The sequence below is a fragment of the Emys orbicularis genome, chromosome 11 (genome assembly GCF_028017835.1).
Source record: "Emys orbicularis isolate rEmyOrb1 chromosome 11, rEmyOrb1.hap1, whole genome shotgun sequence".
In the NCBI taxonomy this organism is placed as follows: domain Eukaryota; kingdom Metazoa; phylum Chordata; order Testudines; family Emydidae; genus Emys; species Emys orbicularis.
In genome coordinates this window covers 20,528,184-20,545,988 of record NC_088693.1, presented here as the reverse complement: position 1 = coordinate 20,545,988, position 17,805 = coordinate 20,528,184, and the positions used below count along the sequence as shown (strand labels likewise).

General features: G+C 38.6%; 1 protein-coding gene across 1 annotated transcript in view; it reads left to right on the top strand.

The window, feature by feature from the left end:
• LOC135885737 (von Willebrand factor D and EGF domain-containing protein-like) overlaps positions 1 to 17,805 on the top strand; it is a 253,396-nt gene that overhangs the window by 100,462 nt on the left and 135,129 nt on the right. Inside the window, exons 8-11 of the mRNA XM_065413644.1 lie at positions 1,816 to 2,033; positions 5,259 to 5,332; positions 12,969 to 13,242; positions 16,423 to 16,637. Of these exons, the coding sequence (XP_065269716.1) occupies positions 1,816 to 2,033; positions 5,259 to 5,332; positions 12,969 to 13,242; positions 16,423 to 16,637 (781 nt within the window). The remainder of the gene's footprint in view (positions 1 to 1,815; positions 2,034 to 5,258; positions 5,333 to 12,968; positions 13,243 to 16,422; positions 16,638 to 17,805) is intronic.

The following is a 17,805-nucleotide window of genomic DNA, read 5'->3' as shown; positions in this document are numbered from 1 at the left end:
GCCAATTAAAAGCATAGAAATATCTCTCTAGGTTTAGATAATATAATGAATCCGAGGACACAACAGAGCTGTTGTTGTGCCGCTTGTTTTATGTGTATCTCTGTTATTTTGACAAGATTATTTTGTTTGATTTTAAACTTCTGTTCTGGGTAGTGAGCAAACCTCACATGGCTACAATGGCAATAACTGTCCTTTATGGAAAGCTTCTGTTTAACTGACTAAAAAAAACTTGAAAATGATCCAGAACTTTGCTATACAATTGTAAGCCAGCCCTTAAGCATTTGATATCAGAGATACTTCTCTATTAAATGCCATAGTTCAATTTGTATAGAATCTGTGGGTTTAATCTCAGTTACATTGTATAGGACTTTTCAATAAGGCATGAAATACTGATTATTTGGAAATACGTTTGCATATTTTTACACCAGCTGAATATAAATTAAGAAGCAAATCCATGAATTATGAATAATTGCTTTGTTTTTACCAAATTAATCCAATTCCCAACATTTCTTATCATACTGTAGGTGTTGGCTCAGATTGTGGAAACTGTGTGAAATCCTGGCCCCACTGAAGTCAATGGCAAATCTTCTGTTGACTTCAATAGGGCCACAATTTTCCCTTGTGTGTTCAAAGAAACCATTGGGCTTTTGAATGGATCACTTTGGGCTACATATTTCAAATCCAGAGTAGGTGGTTATTATTACAATCCAGTGGCTATTTAGTATCCTCTGTGAAAAAAGTGGTGATCTCAGAGTAAGGCTGCCACCTATACAGGCTTTCCCAGGATTGCCCTTTTTTTGTGGTAGCTGTCCCTGGAAACCTGTAAAGTTGCTCAGTACATATTGCCAACAGTTCAGTTTAATGGCTCTCAGGAACATCTTCGATGTCCCAGATTTTTGTCCCTCAGAGGCAGCAACTCTGTCTCAAACCAGTTCTTAGTGGATAAGTGTCCATATGAAAAAAAACACAATAGATGGCACTAACAGGACCCCAGATTTGTGACTTTAAAATTGAGGCTAAGAACTGAAAAGGTATGAAGGCAGCTACCCTCTCACCCCTAGAGGAGGTCATTTTAAGTAAGAGCTGAAGCACAGTGGCAGAGCTGCATGACTAATCTTACAATGTCATTGCCTCACCTGCTCTGTGAGCAGCCAGATTCACTTCCCAGGTCTCCAGCACTTTTCTGACTATGTTAGGTGCTTGTCAAGCTCCCGTTACCTAAGTATCAGAGCAGCTCTTAATCTTTGAAAGTATTTATCCTCAGAATCTGACTGTAAGTAGGGAAGTGCTATTATCTCCAATTTATAGATGGAGAACTGAGGCACTTGCCCACGGTCCCACAGAAAGTCTGTGGCAGAGCAGGAAGTTGAACCTAGGTCTCTCAAATCTTAGGCTAGGACCCTAACCACTGCACCATCCTTTGTCTCAGGCATAAACTGATGATAATTTTGTAAGTACCTTGGCAAGTGCATCTTCCTGAAACAGTCTTATTCCTAGTCATGAGAATTATTCATCTTCATCCCATGGGCTCTTCCCCATATAGATAAGAGTGTCACTTGAGAATATATTTGCAGCTGTGACTATAAAGGCATGCAACTGGGTCTTCATAAAAACATCTATCGCAAGAAGAAATGCAGTGACCATTTGCATAGCGATATCAGATCAAGTTAGTCATAACAACAGTTTTCACACAAAACCCATGTGGTTTCAATTAATGTGTGTTTCTGAAAGTAGAACATTTATGTCTGACAGTAAAGATGGTGGGGACAACCATGTAATATCTTTTCTCAGGCGCAATGTTCCTGTACATTTTAGATAACTTATTACTGGGGCCCTCAAACATAGCCCTTTCGACATGCCAAGTGGATCTCCTGCATATGCCCTGTACAGAAGGCAGTTGTGCAAGAGCCTCACTCACTGTGACAGCTGTGACAGACTTTGCCCAGGATGGAGACCGCATCAGCTATATCAGAGCTGAGCCAGTCACAAGGAGCGAACTACTCTGGAGAGCGTATGCACCAAAGGATGTAAAGGTTGGTTACTCAAATAACTTGGAAAACATGGCAAACTTCAGTGGGAGTTTTGCTATGAAGGGACGGGGGCGGGGGGAAGGCAATAAGTCTTAGCTGTATAAACTTCTTCATTGTGAGCACATTAACTCAGCACAGTGACTTAATATGCCAAAGAAATTAATCTGTGGAGTGTTTTGCTTTAACCGGTTTGTTTTGATTATCAGCCAGCATCAGTAGGGCCAACAGCTGGATTCTACACACAATCACATTTGTATGTGTGTGTGTTTTGGGAGGAGAGAGGGCCAGTTTGGAACTATCAATTCTTTAGGAGGAAAAGAAAACACTCAGGGGAAGAAATTCCAAAAGAGCACATAACCCACATTTAGATTGTGGTTCATAGAGCGAAGCAAAGGCAAAGCTTCCCTGCAAGAACACTTCTGTTGGTTATGATTCCCCACTGCCACACTGAACAACAAAATAAATAAAGGGTTGGAGAGTGGCCTGGTAATTTGAGAAGGGGACTGAGAGTCAGGACTTAGGTGTTCTATTTTCAGCTCTGCCAGTAATTATGAGGCCTCTAATGAGGCACTTAACCTCTCTGTATCTCTGTTTATCCATGTACAAAATGGGCATTATTAATATAATGAGAATTAATTAATGAGCCAAATCCTGCTTCCTTTAGTTACATTTGCTTCAGGAGGCCTGTTCAAGTGAGTGAGGCACACACAATTTGGCCCACTGTTTGTGGCCTGTTGATTCTCAGATGAGAGCTCTGATAGAAGTCCACAGTGGTATTATGATGTGATAGACTAAAAGGACCACAGTGTCAGAACATACCTATCACTCAACTAGAGTTCACAAAGAGGTGGCAAATCCAATGTAGCGTATTTTTACCAATAGAAGACATACTGATTAATGAACTTGGTCCTGATTTATGTGCATCATTTACCTCAAGACCCAAAGAGTGACACTGATTCTATTCTCACTTACCATGGCTATACAATGGTATCATCTTAATGATTTCAATGGAGTTTTGCCTGATTTACACTGGAGGAAGTGAGATCAAAATTAGATCCAGAGTACTGTATTTGTATCTTTAAAAAGTATAATTACAAAGGTGTGTACATTTCCTTTCTTCCTCAATATAGTCTTTATATTAAATATTTTAAATATTGTCCTTATGATGATAAAGGCACCTTTAATCTAGTTCAACACAAATGCAATGCAGTTAGCTCAATGCAATCAAACATGTATTAATTTTTGATGGCATTCATGTTTCTATTAAAACATGAGAACTGAGCAAATGTAAAGTTAAATTAACTATTTAAAAAATAAATTAAATTTGATCCTAGTAAAGCAAGCTTCCAAGAACAAAAAAAATCTCACTTTACTGTTGATGTTTTGCAAGCAATTAGAAGCATTAATGTTAAACACCTCCGCCAGCGTAGCCAAGAAAAACTTCAGCATGATATATTAAAATCAAAATAGTCTTTGGATACTGCAGGCTTCCTAATAAATCTCCAAATTTATCTGGAAATGGAATGGCTGAAGTGTGCAGAACGATTTGAGAGAAATTCAGGTCCCCACTACCTAGGAAGCAAATATACTGCACTCTTTGCATTGATTCGGTAATTAAAAGAGCTGGAGAGAGAGAGTGAGTTGGGATGTGGTGATGGTGTTAATAGAGAAAATTCTTTTACACCATTTTTGGTAGATACAACTATATTTGACGTCAGGCCAAAACATTTTTCACTGAGGACTTCACTTCTGCATTCCTCAAGGGGTGAACTCTAACACCTGTGGGTGGCCAGCGTACATGAGGTGTCAGAGTGGCATCACCACAAGGCTGATGATATATATGCAAAAGTACAAACTCTTCATTTGAGGGGCTCATCTCCATGAGAGAAGCCCGCCTTCTCCCGTTAATCCATTATTTAAAATCACCCCTATTCCTAAAGACTACATTATGCCTGATTCCACATGGCTGCATAGTGACAAAGGGAGGCGCAAGGACCCTCCACCTTTTCCTCCTGCTTCACACCCCATGTCAGAACTATTTGAACTGCATTTCTGGGTTCCTGATGGAGTGCAGAGTTTGCACCTAAGATGCCTCCCTCTGGGAGCAGATAGACAGAGCAAGCAAAGAGTAGACTGTCACGGCCAGAGAATGGGGGTAGGCTGGCTGCATGTATGGGAGCATGTTTCATCCCATAAAGGGGTGTCACATATGGCTCATTCTTCCCCCAGTGCAAATGGGGCCCTTTGCACTACAAATAGCACACTCTGATTCTACATTATCAAGGTGAGAATTGGATATTATATTATGCAATATACCTTCACCAAGAAGCACCTTTTGGGCAGCAATGTGGCAATAGTCTTGTCTCTCTGTCCAGTGGATGGGGGATGCAAAGGACCCCTACAGGACGCAGGTGTAGCAAGTGCCACAAGTAAGTTTGTTCCCCCCCAGCATCACTGGAGGCATTGGGTCTTCTCCTAGTTTTTGCAGGCATAATATCTCCACGGGTTCCTGACTCTTCATGTCATTTCTGCTCCCAGATGGCTGAAATTCTTAGGGGTTATTGCTGATCTAACTTAAGATAGTTTTACACTGCTGTAACTGAGAGAAGCCTTAGTACAGCCCTTTATCTTTCACCCAATTTTGATGGTTCCCGCAACCTTGAAGTTAAGGGAGACTGCACTGATTCCTTGACACCAGGAAGGGTTTACTCTGGATTTACACTGTAACTGATCTCAGATCCTGGTCCACAGTCTGCATTAAATGAATTAAATATTCAAAATATGAACCATAAAATTAAGGTCAAACCTATGGACCTGTAGTAGTACAGGCTACTAAAACATGCTAATTATCCATAATTAAGCCAGACCTCAGGCTTTAAAATTATTGTGATTTAATAAGTGTTCTACACTCTTGGTAATTTCTAGGCGGGGTTCTGCTTATTAATGGGAATTTTAGTAGGAAAAGCTTCTCTTTTACCAAACAGGGTAAAGAAATACAATAAACAGAGGTAGGTGAAATAATAGTATACCCAGCTCCCAGGCAGTATGTGATTAAACTCAATTGTTTAAAAAGGAAGTCTATTCTGTACCCATTCTGCATCATGCTTTATAAGTCAGATTTCAGTTTGTACTTGACCCTTGAATGCTACCCATAAAGTTTTGTGAGGGAAAACAAAGAAGAGAAACTGCTACATAAATTGTATTCATTACACATTTTATATTAACCAGGTCACAGTTCAAGACCTCCCAACAGGAAACTGCTACTCTTTCACTGATCCACACATTATCACATTTGATGGAAGGTGAGTATTCTTTCTACCTTGAAATAATTTGGCTTGATTGTTGTAGTTTTCAGTTCCTGAATGCAGCATATGGTGTTCCATTAGAATACACTAGGAGTGTTATAATAGTTTGTTATTAGTGATTGATACAGTGCTTTGGAGAAAATTCATGGTTCTTTCCCAAAAGTCTAAATTCCTGTTTAAAACGACGTGAGTTATTTATTTTGAAGCTAAAATGTTTCTTAGATTTAATAGTTTGTCAAAAACAGTCTTAAATTCTGCAACCCTTGATTGAGCAAAACTCCCATTGAAGACTCCGGGAGTTTTACCTGATTCAAATATTTGCTTGATTAAGGACTACAGAATTTGAACCAGATCCTCTCAGATTATCTCCCAGATTTCCAGTTTCTGTTGGTAAACCTCCTAATGGTCAGGGTCATAATTGTATACCTTAAGCATCAGAAGAGACTCAGCAAGTCTGGTGTCCCAACTGCTGGGCTCCAATGGTCCCAATTTCAAATACTACATGCTCTGTAGGTTGCAGTACACTCTAGTCAGGACACCGACTTTGAAAATGGGCCCCGGCAGAAAAACTGACACACATGGTGGAACTCCTTATGCCATTTTACAGGTAGGAATAGTAATTCAGAGAGACATACAAGGAGGAATTAAAAGCTAGGATGCATGAATATTTATATATCCTCCCTGAATACCTGGAATTATCTACACTCTGAGCTATTAACTGAGTTTCAAAAATAATGTATACAGTATATTTTCTGCATTCACTGATAGTTAAGAAATGAAGTAAATGAAGTTAACTGTGTTTTTCAAACACTGCAAAGTCCACATTTCTTTTCCAGCATTATGGGCCAGATCCTCCACTAGAGTAAATTGATTTAGCTTCATTGACTTCAGTGGAGCTATGTGGTTTACTCTACCAGAAGACTTGGCCCTACAAGTTTGGACGTCCGAATACTGACTAAGTTTACGTCATCTCAGCAGCAGTCAGGCTTCCTAACAAGTTTTTCACTAGTCCACTGTTATTTTTCATAACCAGATAACTCAAAAATTGCAAAAAAAGACTAAACTTTAACAACATAAAATAATTTCACTTCTGAGCTTGGAATGAGAAAAGTCCTCCCAATAGGCAATTCTGAGGAAGTCATAAGCCAAGGAGAATAGAATTATAGACCGGAAGTGCCTTCTCGGCTATCTAGCACAACATTATATTGGAGAATGAGAGAGCCTATAAGACATTTTATTTTATTTTATTCAATAATCCACTCATTAAATTAATGTTATTAGGCCAACATTTGCTACAAGTTACACCTGTGCAATCCCATTATTGATTGCAAGTAGGGATGTTTCTGAGAAATGTTACCAATAATAGATTTGAAGTTACCGTTGGCAGTTGATAAGGAATGTCCGTATATGGCAAGCTCTCCTTCAGAATATAGAATCTTGCAATGGAAAAGGCCCAGCAGGTCATCTCATCCATCCTACCTACCACTCCAGATACTGCAGGATTTCTTCCTTTTGGATCGTCACTAATGTTTTATCCAGTCTAGTTTTAAATGAGCCAAGTAACAGGGCTTCTGCCAGCTCTCTCAGGAGATTTATTCCACAGACTAATACAACTCACTTTCAGGAACTTCTTGATATTCAGCCAAGTTTCCTACTCTTAATTTCACCATCCCATCACTCCTAGTTATATTCTCTTCTATTATTGTAAATAATTCCTCTCTTTCAAATATTATTATGTTCCCCCTTGCCCTATTAGTCATCAGTTAGCCAAGCATTCTATCTATATATTCCACAACGTTAATCTTTCAAATTCTAATATATGTGATGAACTAGTTTTAAAGCTACGCTGCATCTAAGGAATAATGGGAATGCAATCCTTGTTTGTACCTTGCTAGAGGCATACAGCTGACAGATAAATTTTGAGGCAAATTTTGATCATCTCCTTATGTTCATAAAAAGCACATGTGAGAAAAAGTTGTGTTTGAATGGAGATGTGCATCTTGCATGGCACTGGGATATATAAAGAGAGAGGGATAGATAAAGAGGATGGAGAATGTAAAAGACAATCAACTCTTCCCCAGGTATTGGTATCAGACCAGTAAAGCACTGTAACCCAAACAAATACATTCTTCCTATCCTTGTACATAGAACCCCACCAGCCTAAAGACAGGGTAGCAGATCCCATTGGCCCAGCACCTTCCAGGGAATGCTGGTGTGGAAGAAAGGTGGTCAGCTGCCGCCTTATCACCTTTCCACCCGCTCTCCATGGGACACCATGAAGGATTCTCTGAGAGATTGAGACCTAAGACGGGAGAGATAGGCAACTTTTTCCAGTGATGAGTGAGATTTTCCCCATACTTTCTTATATTTAACGCTTTCCCACCAGAAAAAGTTGGGGGAAGTAAAAAAGGGAGAGAAGTAGGGGAAAACCAGACCCAAAACCAAAAGTAAACATGTTTTGTTTCCAAAAATCAAAAGAAAAATACATCGAAATGAAAAAATTCATTTAAATTTTCTGTTGCAAATTATTTTTTTATTTTGAATTTATCAGTTAGGACACTGAAATACATAATTTAAATCCACATTTTTCCATGGAAAATGTTGATTTTGACAAAATGCATTTTCCATTGGGAAAATTTTAGTCAAAAACTTTGATCAGCTCTAGTGAACAGAGATTATTTTATGATTTTTTATTTCTTATTAAAATAAACTTCTCCTAGTGAGAAACAACCACTCAACAGCTTGTAATCTGGCTACCTCATGCACATTCCATCTGGGTTAGCATAATGCAAGGCTATTAATTAAATAATTAAAGTACCTACCTTATCCTTGAGACAATAGTTTGCCCTTTCTGTAAGCCTACCTCAAGGAATGCATATTACATAAAAAATAGTTTGCCATGTACTTTTATTAATACATTTCTATAGAAACATCTACCTAATAATTCTTTTGACTAAAGGGAGAGACTAATAGTCAGGGGGGCAAAGTGTCATATTTTACAGTACAACAGTTTGAGTGTGTTGATGCATAGAAGTGCAATGATATTAATTATACTGGCTAAAGCTCTGAAAGAGCACTTCCTTTTATAGCAAAATGCCTTTTAAATGAAACAAATTTGCAAGCCTGGCAAAGAGAACGTATAGGCTTCATTATTAGTTATGATGCATTATAAATATAAAAGCCTTTCACATCATAAATTGTAGATTCTTAAAAGTGAATTATCAGTTTCAAGCTAAGTACTAAGATACCTCTTTTATGGCAATATCTAAAACACCTAAGACTGCTTGGTTGGTAATTTATATATAATTAGTGTTATTTTTCATTTCACCTTATAAAGGAGAATTTTTAGATTTCTGGAGCATGTAAATTAAATCTATGCATCAGTATTCTCTAGGGGTGAAATTCACCACTTCCTGAACAGAATAACTGCACTTGTGCAGGGAGGTAAGTTTAAAGGTCTATGCCTGAGAATGGAGGGAATAGAATTTGCCACTCCAACCTGCAGGTAAGTCACTGGGATAATAATGCAACCCTTCCATGACTACTGTTCCAGCCTTCAGCTCCTTGGTCGGTTTGCTGGGGTTTCACCTAAGCATGGAGCCAATAGTTCCTGAGCCTACCTCCAGCAGCCTCCTTCACAGTGAGCAGAGCCAATGTATAGACCCCTTGTGTGGCTGTTCTGCTTTTGCCCACTCCCATGCAACTGCATCGTAGAGGTCTGCCTTCCTCTGGATTAATTTGCAACATGCGCAAAAAAGCTGGCGGCGCTCCTGCATGCAAGGCCCAGGCTGCCAGAAAAATTCTTTGTCTTGATGCCCACAAATCAAGGAAAGTCACAGATCTCGGCTCTGTAGGAAACCGTCCTGTTGCAAATGCCTATTTAAAAGCAAAAAGCCTCTCTTCTATGATCACAAGCTACCGATCTCCAGGGAGGATGAGAACCCTATAAGAGAGTTCTCCACCTCTCATGCTCCACAGAATCCCCTCACATTTCCCCTCACATCAGACTACAGGGTTGTGAATAGCGGCATGCACCAAAGTGCTGTGCTGTAAGTCCCCCTGGACACTGTGGATGTGAACTAAAAGGTTCCTAGTTCACCTTAATGTAATCCCATTTGAAGAGGACTATGTTAAAGTGAACTAGGAATCTTTTAGTTTGCACCTGCAGTGTCCACACAGAGGAGTAGTTACAGTGCAGCTCTTTGGTGCACACTGAGGTCCAAACTGTAGGGCAATGCAGTCAAGCCACAAGTTTTGCTTTCTTCAAAGGCCCCACACCTATAATGCACAGCAGAGTAACTGGAAGTTCATTTAACCCTGGGATGGAGTAAATATCTTACAAACACATGAGTGAGGTATTGGGTATGTTCAGTTTCTCATCTGCTTTGCTTTTATTAAATGTAGCAAGGGCAAAGGGATCTTATTCATATCCCAGCTTTTAGGGGAGTGGGAATGTTAAAACGTCAGGGTCTTTACAGATTTTCCCACATACACTGACCTATTCATCTAGGAAAAGCCATTGATGCTGCCTCTATTCTTCTATTCAGTGCTGCCATGATTACTTTAGAACTGACTAGCCTTAGGCTTGGAGGAATTAAATTTTTATCAGTAAATGTTGGTCAAATGTTGGTCAATCTCACTGTACACATACTAACCAACAAAAATATTTCCATTGATAATAATTGAAATGTACAGATAGGTAGAGTAAAAAAGAATGCTGCTTGAAAACTTATTAAAGTTTTCTTTAAGGATATTTACTTTGTATATTTTGACATGTGAAGTTGACAGTTTATGTTTTCCCAGTTATAAAGCCTTAACTTTTTGAATCTCAACATCTACTGTCATTAAATAATTATTTTCTGACCGCCCCATAATTTCTCACAACTGTGAAAATTTAAATAGATTAAAATAAAAAAAATGCTTACAAATAAACATTGCTATTACCATCAAAATGATAAAACAATAAAAACGGAATTCCACCAAGCCTAACTATCCTGTACATGGTGTTATCCACATCCAGCTTGGGATGTGGAGCCATATGCCACTAGCGAATCACAGCTCATTGTTCTGATCCACTCTATTCTGTCTGCTTTATCTTGACATTCACATGTCTGGTAACTGGATCTAAATTTGACTCTGGTAACTCCAAGGACTTGAGTGAAGTGAGACCAGGGATGAATTTGGCCCAGGAGGATCATGCAAATCAACTGAGCCTCTTTTTCTTTTATAAAATGCTTGCTACAAAAAATAAAATGTGAATGTATTCTGGTTCCCAAGTATATCCTTCATTTTCCCTCTGACTAACACTTTGTAGGACACAGACCAACATAAAATAGCTCTCACTGGCAAGGACAGCAGTCCTATGGACAAGTGAACAGATTAATCGTAAATGGTGCCTTTCAGTAGCTGACGTTTTGGGAGCAGTAGTAATGAAATAAATTAAATAAGAAGATGGAAGAGGCAAGGGGGGGGAGCCTCATGGGAAAGGAGAATGAGTGCTGGAGTGTCCTTGGGAGTGGGTTGTATAGCAACAGTAAAGTACAGTATAACAGCATAGTGATGAGTGTGGTAAAGATAGACTGATAGATAAGTGTAGGGCGGGAGGTGTGGGGGAGGGGGTTAAGGTTATTCTTCTGACTTAAGCTTTCCACATTTGGGGCAAACATAAAAAAAACATATAGTAAAATCTTTTCCTACTGTTTAGCGGTATTTAATTTTCCACTGCTGCCTATATGGCTGTCATGACATTTTTATGAGTGTCACAAAAGCATATCTGTTTAGATTCAATTTTGCATTCAAGTAATTCAACACCAGCTTAAGGCTTCCATTAAAAATGAAGACATTTTGCAAGTCTGACATTTTACATGATCTATGGCATGACCTAACTGAAGGACTCCCATTGACTTCAATAAGAGTTGGATTGGGCTCCCATAGTCTATACACATTAATATGAGTGAATAGTTCCATTTCTGTGAAAGACAGTTAGGTACCTGTGTTAAGAGAGTCTTATGTATTTAAATGATAGACCAGCAGAGTTTAAATGTAGCCACTCTCATGCATGCCCTACTTCTTTCATGACCACCCTCCTTCAAAATGCCTGCACCTGAAAAAGGACTATTTGAAGGAAGTTTTGGAAGATGATGCTCAGAGTTTTCCATCTCCTTATCTTCCTCATGTGGATATATCCATAAGAGCCAATCGTTTGACATTAAAAGAGAGATGAATTTTTTTAATGCTCCCTTTAGTTCTAATCAGTATTTTGTCCCAGTTGTTGAACAGCGTGCTCAGGATTTATGTACTTGATTAGAAAATAGGATGAGACAAGCCCATCAAAAGTGTTCTCTGATTACAGCCAACTTCGCTGAGTTTTTCAAGATGGAGTAAAATCAAATTTTATGACAAACAAACAGTTAATCTCTATTTTCTTGCTTTATTCCAAACTCCATACACTTCTACAGAGTGTGCTTCTCTCTAAGGGGCAGCGGGGAGGAGAACTGTAAAAGGAATAGGGCTGTTTCTGAGGCAGTACTTCACAAAAAAATTCCTAATCTTTATTTTCATTGGTTGTGATTATTTTTGAACTTTCCTTGCATAATATAGAAAATTTCAACATGAAAAATAATAATTTGTTTTCTATTAGTTGTAGATTCCTACAAATCTGTTTTAAAACCAAACATAGCTGTTTAAAAGGAAGGTGTTACCAAGCACTGCTTTCAAAAGGTGGTTAGCAATGGATTCATTCAAAGAAGTCCCTCACAATTTCCATAAAATGCCTAGCCACTGTTTCCTCCAGTTGCCAGAGCAATATATGGGATAAGAGCAAGAAGTAATTACAATGTGAGAAAATAGAGGCATTTGGAAATACAAGAGAATCCACTTGTAGGCCCTAATCCTGCAGTCCTTACTCAAGCAAAATTCAGACTGAGGTCTGTGAGAAATTTGCCAGAATAACACTGACTGACTAACAACTGCAGAATTAGTTCCACAGTGAATTCAGACAGACTGAAACTCCATTTGTAGTAGAGCACAATGAAAATTCCAAATTACTCAACACATTGCAGTGTGCCAATTGCAAATCCAGTTATAGTGAAACTTATGCTTATGGTGAAGTCATTCTAAGGGGGAGAAATGACTTCACTTTAACAGGGTTCCAGGAGAGTCCTAATTTTTCATAGGAAATGTTCACCTAGCCCCAGTCAGCCTTGTAAAATTTAGTGATTAGTCACAGAAGATGTTATGTGAGCACTGATTTTGCTGTGAAGAATACCATGCCGTAGAGCATCCAGTTACAACCAAAACGTATTTATTAAGTCCTGGAGGCAGGGATTATTTCCCATTTGCTTTTCTCAAATGTTTATCTTTTTCATCCATGCCTGTTGCCATAGCAGCAGCTCTTAGACAGCTAACAGCTCTCACATGAATTCTTATCCATTTCCAGCTAATAACTCCAGTGGTATTAGCTTGTGTATGGTGCTGAATATATGCTTTCCCATGTGTTAATTTTCTTTCTCCTCCAAGGCCAGCCATCATGCTGGCCTAATTAAAAAGTGTAGCTACTGGAGTACAAACACACAGTCATGATAGATGTACACCCTGGGTCTGAAAATCCTGTTTTTGTTTGTTTGTTGTTTAGGCGTTACGATAATTATAAAATTGGAACCTTTCTTTTGTGCAAGAGCCTGGCCCGTGTGTTTGAGGTACATGTACGACAGTGGGACTGTGGAAGCCGCCAGTATGCTGTTGCCTGCAACTGTGGTGTAGCTGCATGGGAGGGTAATGACATCATCCTGCTAGACATGTGTAATGGTCAGTTTCAGGAAACCAGACCTCAGCTGTCTATTAAAAACATTGGAGCATCACCTCGACGTGTCAAAATCGTGAAGTCCTATGGAGGGGAAAAAATTACCGTAGGTGGACCTTTAAGTTTCTTTTTTTTTTAAGTTGCTTTGACTTTAACTATATATTTCTGAATTAAGTAACTACTACACACACACCCGTAGCCATCAGAGTGCTTACAGTGAAAGCCGCAGTTATTGAGAAAACCAGTCTGAGGGAAAGTGCTGGCTAACGTGTTAATTGAACCATAAGAACATAAGAACGGCCATACTGGGTCAGACCAAAGGTCCATCTAGCCCAGTATCCTGTCTACTGACAGTGGCCAATGCCAGGTGCCCCAGAGGGAGTGAACCTAACAGGTAATGATCAAACATAAAACAAAACATGAAACGAACAAGAGTGGATGGGTGTTACTCAAAGACATAGCCAAGAGTGATATGAATATTATTTGTTGTTTGTATTATGGTAGTATCTAGCAGTCCCATGGGCACCCACTGTGCTAGGCACTATACAATTACATAACAAGGAGACGGCCCTGAAAAACGTGTGATCTAAGTATAAGATGAGAGATCACACAATGAAGATGGTTCTACAGCATATCTGATTTAGTACAAATTATTTACCTAGAAAGCACTACTGTGCTTTCCAGTCTGCACTTTGTATCTCTCATCCACACTGAAGATCTCTAGTCCAGAAGGTGTTCCCTGAAATCACTGAATGAACAAGTGCAGACTGCACTAGAGAGATCCAAGCTGAGAATTTTGTCCTAAAATTTCAGCATCAAGATTTATTACTAGAAAATATTCTGGGTAAGAAAGGGGCCATAAGGAGCCAAAACAATGTTAGGGTGAGGGTTTTGAGCTTTGGCTTTCATCATCTTCTGCCTTGGAATAGGTCTTGATAACATAGTTATTTAAAGTTTCTTAATTGCAGAAAGGGAGCAAAAGCAGGAAAATTGCTTTCATTTCACATTACAACTGAATACAGTATAATTACAGTTTTATTACTAGAATAATCTTTAACGTTGTGAATATATTTTGAATATTGCTAGTAATCACTTTCTTTGAATTAGGAGTTATAGGGCCACATTTTGTCCTAATTTAACTTCATATAAACCCCACTGATTCCATTGGGGTTTATATCCAACAGAGTTTCCATGGGACATGAGTGAGGGGAAAATCTAGTCCAAACAGTGCAGAACATTGAAATAGCAGATAGTGTCCTGATAGCAGAGATTTTAAACACAAACTCCTTTTTGGAGGAAAGTGTGTAATTGGAAGGCAGTTGGCATGTGTTAGTTGAACATGGCAAAAATTTTCAGCCAAAACTTTTTGCCACCAAAAACATGCAGATTTGGGTCAACCAAAACATTTCACAGATTCATGTCAAATTCGCCAAATTGTTTCAGTCCGAAAAAAAATCTGAACAACTCAAAATGTTTTGTTTCAATATGTTCAAAATGAAGTGTTATCATTTGAAATGACCCTGCATTTCAAACTTTACTTCAGTTTAATTAAAATTGTTGTGAAAATCTTGAAAATGAAACATTTCATTTATCCTCAAACGAACCTGAAATATTATATTTATTTTTACTTTTTGGTTGGTAGAAAAAAAAGTTAAAAAATCATTTTAGACTGACCTGAAAGAAGTTTTTTTTTTGAATGCCCAGCAAACACCAAAAAATCAGTTACTCACACAGCTCTATGTTAGTTTCAAAAAGGTAACTGAGTACTGTATAGCTCTGTTTCAACTAGCAGCTGTCCTGGCCTACAAATTAAATTAAAAATTAAGGAAATACGAACTTATAAGCAAGATTCAAGTATAGTGAATCATTCCACTATTCAGTTGTTCAGAAATTTGCTTCTTAAAATATACTTGCTTTTTTAATTTCTCGTCTAGGAAAGCAAGAAACTAATAGGCTAAATCCTACTTTCCTTACTCAGGGGGACTAACTTTGTGACTCATCCAAACACAACTCAGCCTATTGCATGGGCACTGTGCAGACACCCTCACACGATTCTGTAGCTTGTATTAGCCTTGATGTACAGTACCTCATGCTATGCTCTGGTAGCTCCTACGCCTGTGTCACTGAAGTCAGTGGAAGTTTTGCCATTGATTTCAAGGGGAGAAATATGACGGTGTCACATGAGCCAAATTGTGTGCTGGTTGTGTGATGTGGACAAATTTCTAAGGGGCTAAGGTCAAAATTTTCAACAGTGGGTACTGATTTTGGGTGCCCAGCTTGAAGTGAATTGAGTTTCAGAAGTACTAAGCAACCACAACTCCAACTGAAAAAAATGGGAGTTGCAAGTTATATAATAATAAAGATATACCTATCTCATAGAACTGGAAGGGACCCTGAAAGGTCATTGAGTCCAGCCCCCTGCCTTCACTAGCAGGACCAAGTACTGATTTTTGCCCCAGATCCCTAAGCAGCCCCCTCAAGGATTGAACTCAGAACCCTGGGTTTAGCAGGCCAATGCTCAAACCACTGAGCTATCCCTGCCCCCAGTCTCAGCATATCTGAAAAAACAGGCCCATGGTGTCTCAGGCTGAGTCCCCCCCCCCAATAAAGCAGTGTCACTCCTGAAACTACAGCTGTAAGTTAAATTCATCAAGCTTATTTATTTTTGTGATCAAAGTCCAAATTTAAATCCAGGTTTCCAGCACAGGAAAACAAATAAAGTAGCCATTTATTTGTCTGAACCCTCAAGATTCCCCCCCCCCCCCCGCCCCTTTAAAAGGTTCTTTAATGAGAAAATTACTTTATCTAGTTTAAAATAATAGTTTTCTGTGTAAACCAGTCTTGGAAAATTCAACAGTTTTTCAAAGGGAAGAAAGCTATTTTCCAGACTTAGCAATTTAAAGACAAGAAAATTTCCCAGGCAAAAACACAGGGGTGGTCTTATCATGGTAACAGCTTTAAAAATTAGTTGGTAACTTACCAATCGGTAAACTTCAGTGAATGTAATTATTAATTTTAAAAAGGAAGGCACTTGTGTGGGTTTATATTTATATGATGGTATCAGATATTAGTACCAAAAACTCTGAAAGCATCATTGTAAATAAAACCGAAAGCATCATTGTAAAATAAATATTTACAGTGTGTCTAAGTGGCATTAAATTACCAACAGCATAGCCAACTTCTTGCTTTGATTTTTTTTTTTGGGGGGGGGGGAGGGAACACACTTTTTTATTATAGAAGAATCTTGCTAATGGATTCAATTCGCTGGGTTTTTCTGCCTCTTCAGATCATCTTCCCTTCAGGAGCATTTGTTCGAGCTGATGTAAGTGAGTGGGGAATGAGTTTGACAGTCAGGGCGCCAAGCATCGATTTTAACAGCACCAGAGGTTTGTGTGGCATCTTTGATGGGAACAGTCATAATGACTTCCATAACACCAGCGGGAGTCCTTTACTATCACACCAGAGTAACATGCCTGAGGAAGACTTCATAGAAGACTGGAGGTACAGAGCTAAAGGATTCCAAACCTGAAAGTAATACTGTAACATCACTTAAAGGGGTGTCTATACATTTACTTCATTACATGGTCTTTTAATGACCTGAAAAAGACCTCTGCCTAATGAATCAAAGGAGGGCTAGAGGTCCATTATCACCACAAACACAACAAAAGCTTATTTTTCAGTCTCTACACTACACATAAGAAGCTCTTTTACTGAGAGAGAAGTTTTATATTCACAAGAGATATCATGTTAACAGCTGTGTTAAGATCCCACTCAGCTGTTAAAAAAATGCAGTTCTCACTCACTCTGAAAAATGTAGATAACTGACAATAGGGATTAATTAAGTATTTGGTATTTCCCTTGCTCTTTTATTCCTGAAAACTAATTACAACATGTGACTATACAATTAAATATTACATTTTGACAAAGAGTGGCAATAAATGTAGCATGCTAAAACTTAATATCTATTCAGTTAAAGACAATGGGGCATTTGAAACTCTTGCTTTCTAAGAGAGAGAGTCTGGAACATGGATTCTGATCCCTTTCCATATCAGGGACTTCCATTGCCCCATATTTTAATTCCTGAATCCAAATATGGCCTTATAGTTCTGGGTCCAGGTCATTTCAAAACCAGAATGGAACTATTCTGCAGTGCTTGACTGGTTGGTGATTAACTGTTTTCAGGACAGCCGCTATTACAAAATTTGGTCCAAAATAAAAATATGAAGACCTCTGTTCTTGTGAGGTGCCCACCAGGAGAAATATTGCAAGATCAGCTGATGACATGAGATTTCCACCCTTTGGGACTGGAAGAACAGTTCATGGAATTTGGTGCAGTTGAATCTGAACCCAAACCCAAACCCTAATGCTTATTTCTGCCTCAGATCTGAACCCTAGTCTTACTAATCCTGATTCTGCATCCTGTCAGTGCATCCAGGACCCATCTCTGTTGTAATTAAAAAAGACTTCAAAGTTATTGAATTTTAGGAAAAGAACACACAATTAAACTGTATTCAACTTACATAAAATCAGATGAAGCCATTAATCATCCTAATTTAGTTGATGAGTATTTTGAGCTGTAATTGTGAGCAGCACATACAAGACTCAAAGTTAGAGGCACTCAGTTTCCTATATATTAATCCATAGAATAGTGGCTAAATCCCATGGGTTT